The 17,952-nt window shown below is 41.2% G+C and overlaps 1 protein-coding gene across 1 annotated transcript in view; it reads left to right on the plus strand.

The window, feature by feature from the left end:
- The window catches only part of PIK3R4 (phosphoinositide-3-kinase regulatory subunit 4), a 28,150-nt gene extending 11,677 nt beyond the window's left edge, over window positions 1–16,473 (plus strand). Inside the window, exons 8-19 of the mRNA XM_050892172.1 lie at window positions 1,970–2,173; window positions 3,025–3,226; window positions 4,786–4,985; window positions 5,957–6,167; window positions 8,129–8,294; window positions 8,993–9,157; window positions 11,115–11,326; window positions 11,607–11,738; window positions 13,138–13,238; window positions 14,307–14,395; window positions 14,831–14,939; window positions 15,876–16,473. Coding sequence (XP_050748129.1) covers window positions 1,970–2,173; window positions 3,025–3,226; window positions 4,786–4,985; window positions 5,957–6,167; window positions 8,129–8,294; window positions 8,993–9,157; window positions 11,115–11,326; window positions 11,607–11,738; window positions 13,138–13,238; window positions 14,307–14,395; window positions 14,831–14,939; window positions 15,876–16,046 — 1,962 coding nt within the window. The 3' untranslated portion in view covers window positions 16,047–16,473. The remainder of the gene's footprint in view (window positions 1–1,969; window positions 2,174–3,024; window positions 3,227–4,785; window positions 4,986–5,956; window positions 6,168–8,128; window positions 8,295–8,992; window positions 9,158–11,114; window positions 11,327–11,606; window positions 11,739–13,137; window positions 13,239–14,306; window positions 14,396–14,830; window positions 14,940–15,875) is intronic.
- The last annotated feature ends 1,479 nt before the right edge of the window (window positions 16,474–17,952 follow it).

Here is a 17,952-nt window from a genome sequence, read left to right on the forward strand (position 1 = left end):
CAGACATTGACAGAATGACCATTGCATTCCATGTTTGAAAGACTGTTGTGTCAAATTTGTTGCAAATTGCAGAACATTTTACAAAGCCTAAAATCAACGGGTATGTCTTTGGTTCAAGCCCTTCTCTGCCTTGTTTACAATCAAACTCTTGCAATATTGTGCTAGTTCATAGGAGTCTGAAAGGCATGAAAAGTTGTCTGTGAAACAAGTGTTTCTATGTTCTATGCTTTCATCTACAAGACTGAGTACTCCAGCCCTGCCTTGCTAACACATTTGACTGTGGGCCTGACCTTCTGAAAACATGAGCAGTCTGTTAGGTAGCGATTACTGTGCTTGGGATTTCAGCAGTGCTACTGCTGTGTTTCAGTGCTTTGCCAAGGGTAAGGGCAGAGTGCTCAGCATGAATGAGTTAAGTCATTTCATAACAGCACGTGTGTAGGAATGACCTGCATGATGCTGGTGATATGATCATATAGGCATCTTTGCATATAACTTTGACCTGTAGAATGCATCTCTCAGATGTTTAAATAGATAAGAAACGGTTGCAGTACTTATATTGAAAAGTGCATCACGTGTTTAATATTTTCTTGTAAACCATGCAGGTGGTAGCTTCACTAAAATAATATTTTTCCTTGTTTACGTCTCCCTAGACACCTTGTGCTGTGTTTTAGGCATTGATTGATAAATTTCTCTCTTGTTCACTTCCTGCTTCATTTTAGTGTATAAATCTTTTCTTTGCTATGCAACACTAAATATAGTAAGCAAGTAGGGCGTAACATTGAGTTGGACTGTAATAAAGAAGTCCGCACTTTGGACTCATTTTGAAGTTGTTTTTCATGTAGACAGTTAGCTATGAGAAGCACGTTGCAGGAATAAGGTCTTCTGACACTGTTCTGAAGGAAGAATTGCAGTCCCAACCCCACAATCTCCCAGTAATTATTTTGAGTATTCTAACTTTTATACAAGCATTTATGTCATAATTTTGGGCCGAATTAGGTTTGGCCATTTAACTGTGGGACTGTAAGTGGGGGCCTATTTCATGAATATGGCTTGCCCTCCCCTCCACCATCTTAAGACCTACTTTTGAAATAGCAAAGATCAAGTACTAAAATAAAAGTACAAACTCAAAGGAACGTTGGGGCTGCAAGTAATCTGGATTGCGTACAAGACTTTTTGTCCAGATGTGTTCTCTGGACGCAGGCATTGAATCGCCACCTGGGAGAATAGAAACTTGTTTGATTTTTCCCCCCCCCCCCCCCTGTTTTAATAGTAATGAACAATCTTTATAAGGACTGCCCCAGTTAATGATTCTAAATTATGCCTTAACTCATCAGTTTCTTATGACTGTTTCCTAATGTCCCAATATGCTTTTGAATATTACCTAATTACATGCTTGTGCATCCTTATTCCCCTGTATACATAGGAGGAAACTCAGTAATCTGACTGATATGGGGCAAGAGCTCTTCTAGTTGGTATTTTTACAGGGTAAATGTAGGACAAAGACAAAGTTTGAAATACCATTGTACTAGTAGTAGAATTTTTAATCCCATCTAGCAATGTCAAGTTAATGTTCTGAGACTGCTGGGAGAACAGGGAAAGAGAACAGAGGAAATCTGATATGACCAACACAGGGAAAGAGATTATTTTCACGAAAGGAGAGAAGTTGAATCTAGATTATTGGCACAATCATGTGCAATAATTTTTAAGTCTTACATGATTTTTTGTTATTGTAAGTTTGAAAGCATCTCTTCAGGACTGAGCTGGAAGCTGGTTTTTAGAACATGCCTTCAGAGGAAGAGATTGATTTTATATTGATATTTGTAGTTGTCCAGTTACTGACTTTCAGGCTAGGGAAAAAAAAATGCAAACATTGTAGACATGAGATGACAGCATTTACTGCTAGATTTCCCCATGTTTATATGGATATCCTCCTCCTCCATGTTGACTGGCCTCTCTTTTTGAATTGCAGATAGATAAAGAAATAGTCCTGCTAAGTGTACTTAAAGAGCCTGTCAGCCGTTCCATATTTGATTATGTCTTAAGATCAAAGGATATCACAAGCCTCTTCCGACACCTTCACATGCGTCAGAAGAAGAGGAATGGTGCTCTCCCTGACTGCCCACCCCCAGAGGACCCTGCCATTGCACAGCTGTTGAAGAAGCTGCTTTCACAAGTGATTGGTTTTTATTTGTACTTTGAAAGTCAGGCTTGAGACTTGTGGGCTCTGTATGTCTCCACAGACCCTAACCTTGCAGTTGCTGCTCTGATGGACTCCCAGTCTGAGGTTCTGATCCTGCAAACCATTGACTTCATTGATTTTAGTGTATGCTTATAGGACAAAGAGTGCAGAAGTTAAGATTCTGAAAAGATCTGCCAGAAATAGGGCAACCTTACATTTGGATTTCCCAAATACATCCTCTTTTTAAAGACTTCAGTTGTATGTCTCAGATTTCTGACATATCTGTGATGGTATCAGTGTTACAGAATGTGTGCTGTGTATTGGAGAGAAGGGTATGCATTTGTTGAAGAGATAGACATGCAAGTAACAGTGCAGAGGCCAAACAGAGCTGGAAAGTGAGGCTTATATGTGAAGAGGGGAACACTAAGAATCACCCACACAAAGGAGTGAGAACTGGGAAGAGGAAGGACTGCAGCTGGGGCGGGAGGGGGGAGGTTTGTGGAGGGTTTTTTTGTCTCCTTTTTTTTTTTTTTTCAATGGCTTGTGGGCTGTAAGCGTGGCCTAGGTGGCAACGAAGCAGATCGCACCAGACAGTGATCCAATATTAAATGCTATTCTGCCCTTTCACTATTCCTAGCTCTGTTCCTGAGGAGGAAAGACATTCTTATACTACAGCAGCTTACCCAAAGTCTCGTATGAGTGATAGACTGTCTTGAATTCTGGGGACATGTTCTCTCCTTCCACTTCTGAGCCAGTCATTAATCTTACTGCTTCTTACATTTTCATGCCTTGATGCGTGTTCTTGTTCAAAAGTAAATAATAATGTCTTTTCTTTTATTCTATAGGGGATGACTGAGGAGGAAGAAGACAAACTGTTAGCACTGAAAGACTTTATGTTGAAATCAAATAAAGCTAAAGCCAATATAGTGGATCAGAGCCACCTGCATGACAGCAGTCAGAAAGGGGTGATTGACTTGTCAGCTCTGGGAATAACTGGGAGACAAGTGGATCTTGTTAAAACAAAGCAGGAGCCTGATGACAAACGTGGTTGGTATATTTTGTGGTCTGTATAGATAAAGTATAGCCTTTCTTTCACTGTCAGAGAGTTAAGTCTTTAATTTACTCAGCAAGTGTTCTCAGTAATTCAGCCTACATAACCGTCACCATCCTCACTGAGTTTGCAATAAGAAAATTACTGCTGCTATCTGAAATGTGAGGTGCTGGAATGCTCTCTAGATCAGTGAAAGATGGGGATATTTTGCCCCTGAGAGTATTTAAATTACTTTGACTGCATTTGCAGTAGTAATATGCACAGGTTATTTAGCTGATTGTGACAGCCAGGACTCTCGTGACCCGTGGTAACAGTATAAATTATGAAGGCTACATTTCTGCTATCTCTGTTTCCTCTCAAGAAGTGATGAGCTCTTTAACTGTGAAAATCCAGGATGTTTTCTTGAGGTAGCCTGGAGAAAACTGAGGCCTAGGTGTGATGCTGAAACAGGCTGGCACTGAGGAGTGCCAACTGTTGCTCACCCACCAAGTACGTGCTTTTTGACCTTAGGGTTCTTCAGCTGCTCATCCACCCCCATTTTACTTTGTTGCTTGCTCCTCTTTCAGCTTGAAAAACCTCTTCTATTTCCTTGTTCGGCTTTGAAATCCACTTGCTGCTAACTCTATTCCAGTTCTCTGTATCCTCAAAATTCTTCTCTTCCAGACAGTGAGCTTCCTCTTTGCTCTGTCAAGCTTGTAAGGCCCTCCTCTGTACACCACTGATAGGTTCTGTGTTTTCAGCTGTAAAAATACAGAAATATCTGCAAACCAGGTAGCTATTGCCATCTTATTTACAGAATTAAGATGCTAGTCTGCAAATGTTTTGCATATCATTTTAAAGGAAAGTAACGTGAGTACAGGGTTTTTCAGTTTTTTGCATCCTGTGGAGTCAGGAGTGGACAGGATTTAAAAGTTAGTATATGAAGTCTGTATTTGAACTGATTGACTTCACCCAAAACTGTCACCTGCAAAGTCTTCATGCCCTTAACTTCTTCACTGACTTTGTCCAAATCTAATTTGTCCCATGTTTTCGCTTTCTATATTTTACAGTTTTAAGTGACTCCAGAGGAATGCTGAAAATAAATAAATTTTCCTATTTACAGATAACATCCTTGAATCTACAGGTGATGTTGCGATTGTGATGGAAAACTGATTGTATTTGACACTGACAATGATTTGCATACTGTGCTATTACAAATTTATCCCTGTCTTATGCCAGTAATGGAGTAAGTCTCGTAAGAAAAAATTACCATGTGGAGTCTAATCCTGCAGCCTTCTAGACGCAAAATTTCCCTACACTGGAATGATTTATTGCATGAGTCAACTGTAGGATTAAGAAGGTGTAAACAGAGCACTTGCCACGTGTGTTCTGTTTGCCTCATAAATCCCTGTCAGCTGGCTTAAACAACCTAGCAGTACGTTTTTCTCTATTAACTATATAAATAATAAATTGGCATGTAAACATTGGACTCGCATGTAGTCTGAAAGTAATGACCAGCCTGAGTGAATGTTGTCATGATTATGTTTGTTTTCATCTCCCTCCCGATTGCTTATAGCTAGAAAACACGTAAAGCAAGATTCAAATGTAAATGAAGAATGGAAAAGTATGTTTGGGTCCCTGGAACCAACTAACATCTCCCAGCCCATACCCAAAGGACATGGGCAAACTACTGATCCTGAAGCCATCCAGGCTGGGAAACCACTTCGTTCAGAGTCCTCAGCTGGCATTTGTGCCACTTTGTCATCCTCCCCACAGGTATTGCTGAAAAATACTGCCTTAAACTGAAATGATTCAATTGTTTTAAAGCCAAGTGGGACTATAGGGATGTGGCGTTCTTGTTTTGTTTGGAGGTTATTTTACACTGGTGTTATTCCCTGGCATCTTCTCCAGCAGAGTAGATGACTTTCAAGTTCTTATTTTTAAAATAGAGACTGAGAGAGGATGGAAGTAAGTTTAGTTACTTGAATGGAAGAGCTTCACTAACAAATAGATGCTTTGCATGAAGAGATGGGGCTTCGTGGATTAGCCAATTATTAGGTAAGCTGTTCTGGCAGGGAAGACTTTTCCTCAAATTGCATGTCCTGATACGTGTTGTGAGGAAGAGAAGAGATGTCATGATTTTAACTTGGAACTGGTGTATCACATCATAGCTGCATTTAGACATCCCATGCCTGTAATACTTAGTACTGGCTACAGACGGATGGGCTGGAAGCCCTGCAGGCTGTGGGGGCATCTCTTGACACTGAACACTGTTTTCTATTTGGTTTCTAGTTGGAGATTAACTTCTGCTAGCTTTAAATGAGTGTCCACTCTGAACTAGGAGGGAAACACTTCACACTTTTATTTTTAAAACCCAATATAAACAAATAATCGTTCCAGAGCTAACCTGTAATTCTGTCAGTCTTGAGAGCAATAACTGCTTCTGTAATAATGACATTAAGAGGTGTGCACGGCACATTACAGTTTCTACAAATAGAATATAGAACAGACTAGGCAAACAGGGTAGAATAAGTGAACGGTTAAGCTTTTCTATAAATAATAATTTTCACTATTTTTAATTGTTTTCATGCAAGCATGAAATTTTTTTTTAATGCTAATTCGTTGCTAATTGATTCAATAAAAAAGATTTTTCCATTTTTCTTCGGTGTGACCCAGTAATCTTAAGAGCAGGATTTATCTGTGTGTAGAATGTAAGGCATGTATTTTTAAGTGCTTATCTCTTACAGGCATCTGATGGAACAGTTGTTCAACCCAGGAAACCGACCATGCAGGTACTGAGCAGTACAGCGTCCCCATCTGCACACCAGTTACGCATCACCACTTGCAAAACGGAACTTCAGCAGTTGATCCAGCAGAAGCGAGAACAGTGTAATGCAGAGAGACTTGCCAAACAGATGATGGAGAATGCTGAGTGGGAGAGCAAGCCCCCACCTCCAGGTAAATCACAGGCCGCTGAAGTGGTTATATGAGGGGAAAAAAAAAAGGGGGGGGAGTCAAAACATCATCATCTCAAGGAAAAAATGCAAAAGATGAGGAAAAGAGGAAATTATTAGCTTAGGAAATGGGCCTACTATGCAGAACACCTATTTGACAAAATACGTGCATGACCTATGAAAGAGGGTCTGGAACCTAGATCTTTACCTTTGCAGTAACGGACCCAAACCACTGGTCTGAAGCCTGGGTTGTGCGCTCTGTTCCAGTGAGTTTTCTGAAGTGGGTTGTTTGTAACCAGGTATATGGCAGATAACTTGCCACCCTGTAACAGCCTGTAGCTTGGTTTGGGCAAGGGGAGAAACACTCTGTTGGGAGGTGAGAAACGTATTTTGCCTGGGTGGCTCCAGATTTTCAGCCATCCTGTGAGTGTTGTAACCTCTTGGCCAAGTTTTCTTACCCAGTGGCATGCATACTGGGGTGGGCTGTTTGAGCTGCCCTTGTTTACAAAGGAGCCTGTCCCCACCAGCAGTTGTGACAATGATGCAGTGCCCAGTCACAAAGAGATGATGTGTATTGTCATACTACATTGTTGCTTTCAGAGGGGAAGGAGAGACATTTTTACCTCTTGTTCCTTCTTGTTCCTCCCTGGTAGCAACACCCAGGTTTTGCTGATTAGGGCCCTGGCAGCCACTCTGGGAGAAAACATACAATTTTGAATCACAGCCATCCTCCTATGGCCACAACTTAAATTTTGAAGCTCCAGATTGAGATTAGGATTTACTCAGATTAGTCCTCAGCATTTTCTGCTGGTGTTCTCCATGTGCTTGTTGGTGGGTATCCCATATGGAGATTTCTGACTGGCCTCTACTAATGGGAGTTCATGTGCTTAAACTCCAGGTGTTGAGAGCAGAGTCTGTACCAGGCAGGCTTGCAGTAATCAACACAGTGATGCTAAAGTCTTTTGGTAAATCTAGTGTTAAATGTACACACCTGGGCATATACAGCTACCATGTCAGTTTAAGGGAAGTAGTAGCAAATCATCAGGAAGATGATCCAACCAGATAGCGTTTGAACATAGCTAACCTTGACTGAACTTGGCTAAGCCATATGTTTGTCTTCTGAAGAGAGTTTTACAACGTATGAAATAACACGTCCCAATACAAGCAGCTGACCTGGTCTGCCACACAAGTGAGTGAGTGCCAGAAAAACGTTCATATTTAAAGTTTGCATCTTATTCTGAAATTTGCTGTGGTCTGTCCTTCATTATCTTCATCGGCTGTTAATCCTTCACTAAAGTAGATGCCTGTTAGAAGCGCAGCCAGATAATTCTGTGTTGCTTATTTCAGAGGAGGAAGCATCACACAGATGTTGGCAATTTCTTGGCAAGAGTTATTTTGTGGCAGCTCAACTCCTCCATCTCTTTTTGAGGGACTGGAGTAAATTTTCTATGGGATTTAGAAGAGCTGTTATTTCATTTTACTAGGTACGTAAGGCTGACAAAGTAGCATGTAGTGCAACACTGAGCCTGTCAGTTCAAGCACTCTACAGGCAATCCAGGAACTTAAGCCTGTTCAACTGTGTTACTCATGCATTTTGGGCATTTATGCGATTGCCATTTGCAGCACAGCAATCTGCATGCTGATAGCAGGAGAACTGTGCACTCGTATCTCTACAAAGTCTACGTAGAAGGCTCTTTGTAATTTCACTGAATGTACATGGAACCCATCTAAAAGAAAACTTTTACCCAGATCTGCCAGTAGGGTTTAGTTTAGAATTGAGCAAATAGGCTTTTGCCTTTAATATTTAGAATGCCTTAGCTCTGTGTTTTCAGTGCCTTCTGTGCTCTGCAGCTGTGATGACTGTATCCCAGTGTAGCTGTTGGAGGATGGGATCAGGGAGATTTTCATGTTCCTAATTAGGTTATGAAATCAACACCAAACTTTATGGGTTTTTTTCGCCTGTAGGATGGCGTCCCAAAGGATTGTTGGTAGCTCACCTTCATGAACACAAGTCTGCAGTGAACCGCATTCGAGTCTCTGATGAACACTCCATTTTTGCCACTTGCTCAAATGATGGCACAGTGAAAATCTGGAACAGCCAAAAAATGGAAGGAAAAACGACTACAACCAGGTAGCTTTAAAACTCCTGGGATTTGGGGGCTGCTGTTTTAGACTGCAAAATAAAGTAGAGCGGGGAGCAAACTATGAATCATTTGTGGGTGTGCTGGAGGTATCAATAATGAAATATACTGGTGTTCCTCTCGGCATGCAGCTGTAAAATACTAGGTTGCTGTTTCAATTAGTTAATAAAAGAAAAAAATTGCTAGCAAATGCAAAGGGACTGCTTTGCAGTTGTAGTAATTATAGGCTTTTTGATTTCATTTCTATACATACATAAATATATTCTGGTGCTGCTGTTTAAAGTCATCTGAGTTTTTGGGAACAAATTAGCTTTATGCTTAACTGTCTCATCCACTGATATTTGATGCAGGAAAGCTGTGTTGCTGGTTGAAACACAGGTGGTATGGTATGGTACTTTGACACAGATCTAGGTTAGACATTTATTTTACTGGTAGACAGATGTGTGCTTCTGCAGTTGGAGACTGTCATAACCTAGAGGCTCAAAGATGGAGAGTTAAGCTTGCAGAGGCAACACAGGCTTTGTTGCTTTCTGATTTTGGAACACTTAGAAAATGTTATTTTCAGAGCTCTCTCAAGAGCCATTGGTTTTAAGTAGATGTTTGAGAGAAGTGATTCTTTTTTTTTTTTAAAGTGCTGAAAAAAAATTTCCCCTTTTTTTCTCTCCCTGTCTCTCTCTGTACTGTTTAGATCAATTTTGACATATTCTCGGATTGGAGGACATGTAAAGACACTTACATTCTGCCAAGGCTCGCATTACTTGGCTATAGCGTCAGATAATGGTGCCATCCAGCTTCTTAGTATTGAAGCTTCAAAGCTCCCTAAATCTCCTAAAATTCATCCAATACAAAGCAGGTATGTACTTAGAGCAGTTAAATCTCACCACAGAGCTCAAGCTGTTAGTATATTCCTCGATTAGATCCCTTGATTTGCTCTAGGCTTCCTGCTGGCTGAGCACAGGCTGTACTGGAAGGCTGTAATCCATGATCTTATCCTGCTTCATAAAGCAGGGTTGAAAGGCAACCATGCAGGGCTGAGAATTCATAGCTCTAGGTTATTGGTGCCGTCTCTGTCACTGGACTCATTATGAGCTTGAAAGAGTCAGTCTGAATAGTTCTCAATTCTTTTATTTATGCAGTGGGATTGATAGTTTCTTACCTCCTCTGTTACAATGTTAATACTTTAACATTTAAGTAATTTTATTTAAGTAATTTTGGAGGTTTTTTTACAGGTCATTAGATAAATGTTCACAAATGTACAGCATGTGCTTTGGCCTCAGACCTGCAATTTTTTCTCCCAGGCTTTTAATGTGAGTAAGGTGGCAAAGATATGGAAGATGGGATACTATTTAGGGGAGTCTTTGGGGATGGTTTAGCTCTTTCTTACCTCTCTCCATATGAGCAGTTTTTGAATATTTGGCACTGATTCAACAGCTTAATCTTCCAGCTTGAGTGAGGGATGTGTCCAGGCCCCAGCAAATCTAGAAACCATCTCAAAGACCTCTTTTCTGTCCAAAGTAAAAGTAAGGTATCAGTCTCAAATGTCCTCTCTCATTTGGGATTAAGTTCAGAAATTAAATAAGCCAAACCTAATGGAGGTGGAAACTATAGACCAGATTTTCTGTTTTGGTATACACTGCATTTGTGCCTGACGAAGGTGTCCATTTGCACACTCAGTGAGTGAGTGATGACAGCGCTGGCCATATAACATGGAGAGGGGTGTTCCTGCCTGTAAACTCTGGGTAGATGAATATCTGATAAATGTGGAGAATGAATCATAGAATCATAGAATGGTTTGGGTTGGAAGGGACCTTGAAGATCATCATCTAGTCCAACCCTTCTGCCATGGGCAGGGACACCTTCCACTAGACCAGGTTGCTCAAAGCCCCATCCAACCTGGCCTTGAACACTTCCAGGGAGGGGGCATCCACAACCTCTCTGGGCAACTGTTCCAGTGCCTCACCACCCTCACAGTGAAGAACTTCCTCCTTACATCTAATCTAAGTCTACCCTCTTTCAGTTTAAAGCTATTACCCCTCATGCCCAAGGGCATCACTACATGCCCTTGTAAAAAGTCCCTCTCCAGCTTTCTTGTAGGCCCCCTTGAGGTACTGGAAGGCTGCTAGAAGGTCTCCCGGGAGCCTTGTCTTCTCCAGGCTGAACAACCCCAACTCTCTCAGCCTGTCTTCATAGGGGAGGTGCTCCAGCCCTCTGATTGTCTTCGTGGCCCTCCTCTGGACTTGCCCCAGCAGGTCCATGTCCTTCTTATGTTGCGGGCCCCAGAACTGAACGCAGTACTCCAGGTGGGGTGTCACAAGAGCAGAGTAGAGGGGGAGAACCACCTCCCTCGACCTGCTTGTCATGCTTCTTTTGATGCGGTCCAGGATACGGCTGGGTTTCTGGGCTGCAAACGCACATTGCCGGCTCATGTTTTGCTTCTCGTCAACCAACGCCCCCAAGTCCTTCTCCGCAGGGTTGCTCTCAATCCATTCTCTGCCCAGGCTGTATTTGTGCTTGGGATTGCCCCAACCCATGTGCAGGACTGAGAGACCCAGAGCACAGAGCTATGTTTATGTTTGCAAAGACCCGCTGACAGTGTTTTACTAGCCTGTAGAAGGCTTGCAGGTCCTATCAGCAGAGAGATTTGAGAGAGCATAAGCATCTGTTGTACTAAAATCAGAAAGGTGTTTCTGACAGATGCCTTGAGAAGTGACATGAAGAGGAAAATGCTGCTCAGCATTAGCTATTGGAAGGAGTCTTAAACTTGGAGGGAGTCACATCCGTTTCTAAATTAGTTTATTCTTTTAACCCAGGTCCTTGGATCTGAAGGATGATGGCTGTGTGGTAGATATGCATCACTTCAATTCAGGAGCCCAGTCAGTACTGGCTTACGGTACAGTTAATGGATCTCTAGTTGGATGGGATTTGCGATCTAGCAGCAACGCTTGGACACTGAAACATGATTTGAAGTTAGGCCTCATAACTTCATTTGCTGTGGACATACACCAATGCTGGCTGTGTATTGGTAAGCCTGTATTTCTTGTTAGCTTCTCTCTCTCCCTTCCCCCCGCCTTTCTGGTTGTCTTTTACAATAACTATAGCTCAAGCTTTTGCTTGATGGGATTTGACTAGAATATGCTTTACTCAAACCAGAGGAGAGAAATACCTCCTGATCTATTTGTGGGAAGTATTCTGCCCGCTAAGTACTTGAGGCTGAAGTCCACCTCCCTAGCAACAGAGCACAAGGATATGGGCAAAACCCCGTATATTTATCGCTCTCACTATGGGGGGCTTTCTCTCACCAGGAACAAGCAATGGTACCATGGCATGCTGGGACATGAGGTTTCAGTTACCGATCTCCAGCCATTCTCATCCTTCCAAGGCCCGAATCAGACGCCTGCTCATGCATCCTGTCTATCAGTCCTGGGTAATTGCAGGTAAAAGATGTCTTAAACTTACCTCACACCTGCCAGAGGTTGTGATTAAAGCAGCTTCTGTTTCAGCTTCTGCTTCAAGCCCTGGGGGGGACTTGGGGGGGTTCTTCCTTGTAGTTTTTCTTGTGCTTTGCTTGGGAAGAGGAAAAAGGGAAGGTGCAAAAAAAAGGGAAGTGTTCTGCCACTGTGCTCTTCCTGGCTTTTTGAAATTAAAAAAGAGAGAGAGAGGGGAGGGAAACCAAACAAAAAACCCAGTAGTGTTAAGCCATTATAAAAATGACAGACAGCCTTTACAATTCTCATCTTCTGAGCATTACAGCTCTCATGAGGGCCCTCCCTGTGTGCTGTTTACCACATCACTTTTTAAGAACAAAATGTTATAAAAGACAAAACCCAAAATTGTGACATACATTGAAGTTGATGGGAATTCTGCCACTGCCTTCAGTGCCTCTGTAGAGCAGAGTCTGAAAGGTTGTCCCATTCCAATTCCCACTGGAATCTAACCCAGCTGTGTCATGGGTTAGAGCTTTCAAAAATCTCCCAAGATTCCTCATCTGGTATGCCTGCAGCTGCTTCATCCTCACTGCATGTAGCACTGTCATATACTTTTAAGTGTTTGTGTCAGGAACACATTCTGAAATGGACATGTAGCTTAAACTAATCCTATAATAACAAAATTGATAAAGTTGTGGTAAAATGAGAGAATTTGAGTTTCATATTTTACTTGCTTCTTAGGCTTCACTTCTTATTTTAGTTATTAACCACCCTGGGAGATAAAACAAATTTATTGAAAAAAACATTCAAATAAAGCAAGCTTCTCTGTGCTTTCTAGTTTGTTTCCTCCCTGCTAAAGAATAAATGAGTGACAAAGTTCGTCACTTTGGAATATTATTAAAAAGTCCTTGCCTGCTAGGTTGCTGCCAGGCATGTAAGCAATCCCTTGAACAGAATTCTTTGCCTGTCCACACTAAACATGGGTGTGGAACATCATTGTAGCTACTGAACTCTGTAACTTTGGATTGCTGTCTTACCTGCCCAGAAGTAATCTCCGAAGTCCCTGATGACCATGCTGAACAGACGAGCCATCCTCCTCAAAGAAGGATGAGAAGTTATCTAGGGAGGAAACTGAGGTTTTAATACCTTTTAAAAAGGGCTAGAGATTAAAACAGGTTTCATTTAAACTCTCTTAAATGAGGCACTTTAGTGAAGCTTCTACTAAGTTCGAAAACCAACAAAACACATGCAGGGCTTTACTGCTAAAGCAAGACTAACACAAAGGCTGCAGAGAGCAAGTGGAGAATGTCTCTATGTCATACCTTCTGTATCATGTCAGTAGAACACAGGTAGCGAGAGCCAACTGACGTGTTTTGTATTTTTTGCATTGGCAATATCTTTCCTGTAGCTGTTCAAGGCAATAATGAAGTCTCCATGTGGGATATGGAAACTGGCGATCGACGCTTCACTTTGTGGGCCAGCAGTGCACCTCCTCTTTCAGAACTGCAGGTCTGGTCTTTTTCTTTTCCTCTTTCTGTTCTGTGGCCGGGGCTAGAACAACCCGTGCTGTGCATCAGTACAGTTACCCGTCTCCATGGCCTTGCCAGTTTGGCACCAGGAACTTGCCCTGGGATTTATTTTGGCACCATAATTGTTTTGCTGTCAAAATTATTGCCCTTCGTAAAACAACAGTGTAACCTGAATCTTCATTGGCATTTTCCACTATCTGTGGAATGTACTTGTAACAATCACGTGCTATATCCAGTCACGTTCTTAGAAAACCAGTGAGCTGGTCAAGACTGTAATGATTATGGCAAAGCTAAAATTCATGGTATGACATCTTGTACTTACTTTTACTTGTTGTTTCTGGGATTGTGTGTATTTCTGTAAGCATCTGCTCTTTTGCACACTCTTTCTGTAATATAATGCCACTACTACACTCAGCTGTCAGTTTAAAGCATGAAGTTCCTCCTCTTCAAGGAGTTAATTGGGGAAGAAGCAATCTGGGATATCTTTCTTAAAACACAAATACATACACAAAAATAACTACAGCTGTTTCTGTAAATGTTGTAAATGCAGATCTGGAATCTACCTAAACTTGAATTTGGACATGCCACAAAGGTTGCGTGTTCAGTTCATTTTTGTCACACACTTTGCACACAGGGAACTTGTGATTCAGGCTAGTTTTCTGTTACGTGTCTGTCCCTTAATGCCTTCGTAGCATAAAAATTTGAGCATCCATGTGCTCTTCAGCATGATTCACCTGCCTGATTCTGTTAGAAACAATCTCTCTCGTTTGCTGTCATTGAGAATGTAATTTCCAAGATTCCAAAAAAGCATTATGCAGACTTAAATCTGTTGCATTGCTCTGTGAAACATAAGGAATAAAAGGTAGCAATTTATCTTAATATATTAAGATGTGGCCTGTTAATAAAGTAACTTGGCATTTGTCAGAAACATTTGGAAATTGGATGGATGAATGAATGAATGAATGTGGTAAAGAATGCATTTCCTTTGTGAAGCATGGCAACAGCTATTGGTGGTAATTTATTTTCATATATCCCTTTTCCCTACTAGCCTTCTCCTCACAGCATCCATGGAATATACTGTAGTCCAGCATCTGGTAATCCCATATTACTGACAGCAGGCTCAGACATGAAAATAAGGTAATAAAACCAACATTTTTGTTTGACATCTTCCCCTCCACCCCTGCTGGTGTACTAAATTTTTCCAAGCATTGCCTAAGTAAGCTCCAAGAAGTCAAAACAATAATGCTGAAGATGTGTTCATTAGTAAGCATCAGTGAGCTGAGAGAATTGTTTTCAGCAAAAGTAGTGCAAAACTCGGTGCTTCTCTGAAACACAATGTTTACCCTTCTGTAAAGTTCTTGATAGGCTGCGTGACGAGAAGCAAAACAGTAACTCATGTGTAAGCTTGATATGAACGTTGATTTCTCTGCATCACGCTTTTCCACAAAGTGTAGAAAGAGTACAGCATTTGTGCCCACTCATTTTCATCCTGAGAGCAAGACAGCTTTGGAACAGCTGTATTAAGCTGACAAAATTTAACATCTATACTTGATTTTGTTTCTTTGTGTTTAGGTTTTGGGACCTAGCCTACCCTGAGAGATCATATGTTGTTGCCGGAAGTTCTAATTGCCCATCTGTTTCCTACTACAGGAAGATAATTGAGGGCACGGAGGTGGTTCAGGTATTTTGCTTTGTTTGATAGACACCTATTCTGCTTGCCTTTTGGATGGCACTGTGGGTTACATTAATTGCATGATAGCTTTAATTATAACTCACTCTTACCTTTTATGGATGGTGTCAGCATTGCATTTTCAGGCAGTTAGGAAGAAGTTATTTTAAAAGAAAAAAAATCAGTTGTTTTTGACAGAATTAGACTTACCAAATAATACTTACATGCAGAAGCCAGAGTCATGTTTCTTTTGGGATATTGAAATCTAATGTCTTAACACTTTTGATTTTGATCAGTCTTTGGAGTATCTTTTGTGTAGGATCTTAGCAAGGCATTGTGAGATGTATTGGGACCAAAATAATATGGTAGCAGAACTCTGCAGTTTTTATTATGTCCTTCAGAGTGACTTTTGGAACTGGCAGTGTTGCTAATTGTTGAATAGCACAATGTTTTGTTTCAGTGCAATTGAATGAATGCTACTTCAAAGGTGACTGTTTAAAAAAAAAAAAAAAAGTCCAAGTCAGTGAGGGTCTACCTATGCAGTATGATATTTGAGTGTTTCATGTGAAGTTCTTAATTATATTCATGCTATTGAACCAGTTTTTATAAAACCCTTAGGAAGCTATGATGTATGTGTCACTGTAGCTTCCCCCCCCCAAGAGGACTATCAAATCTTAGTAGTTAGTGTCACTGAAATAAATACAAGGAAAAAAATCATTCTTTCCCTAGTCAGAGAGCTGTAATGTCAGTTCAGATTAAGACTTAGATTGTGTGTGATGAAAAGAAATGAACCAAGGAGTAATCCTAAGAAAACTATCAAAGGGTGGGAGATTTGGGGTTTGTTTAAGAGGTTTTTTTGATCTTTTTACAACCTAATATGTGTGATGACTTCCCTTTGCAAATGCTTACCTTTCTGTAAATAATATTTCTCACTTTGTTTTTGTACAGGAAATTCAAAACAAGCAAAAACTGGGTCCCACTGATGAGACCCCTCGGAAGGGTCCAGAGTCTCTCCCTGTCGGACATCATGATATTATCACAGATATCGCAACTTTCCAGACCACGCAAGGGTTTATAGTAACTGCATCAAGGGATGGAATTGTTAAAGTGTGGAAATAAAAGTTGTACTAATATATAGTATGTAAATATTTGTAATAAAGAAATAGTGTTATAATGAAGTTTTCAAGGACTGTTTCCAGATCATGGAATAGAATGGACTTTAAAGACTATAAAGGTTAACTGTATCCTACCACCCTGTTAGCACTTCTTAATCGCTTCTTTTATTAAAGATGTTTGGTATCTATAGCATTTCCTTGAAATACCAAGCAGTCTATGAAGAAATTGTTTAGCTTGGTTTTGCCTATATTGTTCTTCAAGGATATTTCAGAAAATGATTTAATGATGTCCCACATTACACATTCTAAAAGTGCAAAAAGCAAAGAGCTGGTACAAGTACTTTAGCTCCTATGTTGAATTTGAGAAATGAAATAAGCAGCAGTGCACTAATGTCCCTGTACATTCTAATAACTATAATAAAGTCCACTTGAGCTTCCCTGTTTGGTACTTCGGTCTCTTTATATCCCTTGTTCCTCTGCAGTGATTCTGTAATTTCAGCTGCCAGAGCCATTGGGCTGTTAATTGCAGTTTGAGATCAGCTTAACCTTGTGTCGGATCCTCAGCTGTACTTTGTGCCTTGCATCCAGCTTGCTCTTGACTTGAGTCTAATGCTAAGCTCTGCTGTCCTGGGAGCCTAGAACAGCACCACCAGGATGGTGTTCTCTGTCGTTCAGTATGGATATCAGAAATAGCCAAAACACAAGGTTTCAGCAGGAAGCATGTTTTTCATCATGCAATGTTCATGTGAGAGGCAGTTCTGGAGGTCAGACAGGGGCAGTAAACTTTCTCACCGCTCCTCCAGATTTTCAGATTTCCAAATCCTTTTCAGTCTCCCTGTCTTAAGCTTTATCCTATGAGGTAACTCATTCTTTACCTGCATTTCCAGGTTCTGCTTTACAGGGACAGAAGGTTATTTACCCCTAAAACAGGTGATTCACCCCCTCTCCATGGATGGACTCAGAAGGTCACTGACAACAAACAGCACTCATTTGACATACATTTTTTGAGTGTGGCTGGAAAAAAATGGAAGCCTATACTGCACATGAGATTAAATATTATTTTGCCTCTTTATGTTGTATGAACTCAGGAATAAGGTAGGTTTTTCTCAGCCCACTTGTATTGCAGAGTAGCAAGGAAAAGGGTGGTAAGTCAAGTTTGTACTACTGTTGTATCTGTTTGGCATGCAGTTCTAAGCAGGGCCTTATACACCTGAAAAGAATCACCACTTCAGCTGCACTGGTTGGTTGATGGTTTTGCCCTTTGACAAAATGGTTTGATGAAAGAACAGGTTTTGGTTTTAGGCATTGTAATGCATTCACACCATATGAAGCTTGTAAGATATTGTAAATAGTATCAAACACAGGACTGTTTTGTATGGTGGCTATCATAGAATCATAGAATGGTTTGGGTTGGAAGGGACCTTAAAGATCATCTAGTTCCAACCCTCCTGCCATGGGCAGGGACATCTTCCACTAGACCAGGTTGCTCAAAGTCCCATCCAGCCTGGCCTTGAACACTTCCAAAGATGGGGCATCCACAACCTCTCTGGGCAACTGTTCCAGTGCCTCACCACCCTCACAGTGAAGAACTTCCTCCTTACATCTAATCTAAGTCTACCCTCTTTCAGTTTAAAGCCATTACCCCTTGTCGTATCACTACATGCCCTTGTAAAAAGTCCCTCTCCAGCTTTCTTGTAGGCCCCCTTGAGGTACTGGAAGGCTGCTAGAAGGTCTCCCGGAGCCTTGTCTTCTCCAGGCTGAACAACCCCAACCCTCTCAGCCTGTCTTCATAGGGGAGGTGCTCCAGCCCTCTGATCATCTTCGTGGCCCTCCTCTGGACTTGCCCCAACAGGTTACAGTTTCAGTAGTTCCTCTTTCTGAGATGCTATTATAGACTTTTGATACTTCCT

The sequence above is a fragment of the Gymnogyps californianus genome, chromosome 2, assembly GCF_018139145.2.
Source record: "Gymnogyps californianus isolate 813 chromosome 2, ASM1813914v2, whole genome shotgun sequence".
Classification (NCBI taxonomy): Eukaryota; Metazoa; Chordata; class Aves; order Accipitriformes; family Cathartidae; genus Gymnogyps; species Gymnogyps californianus.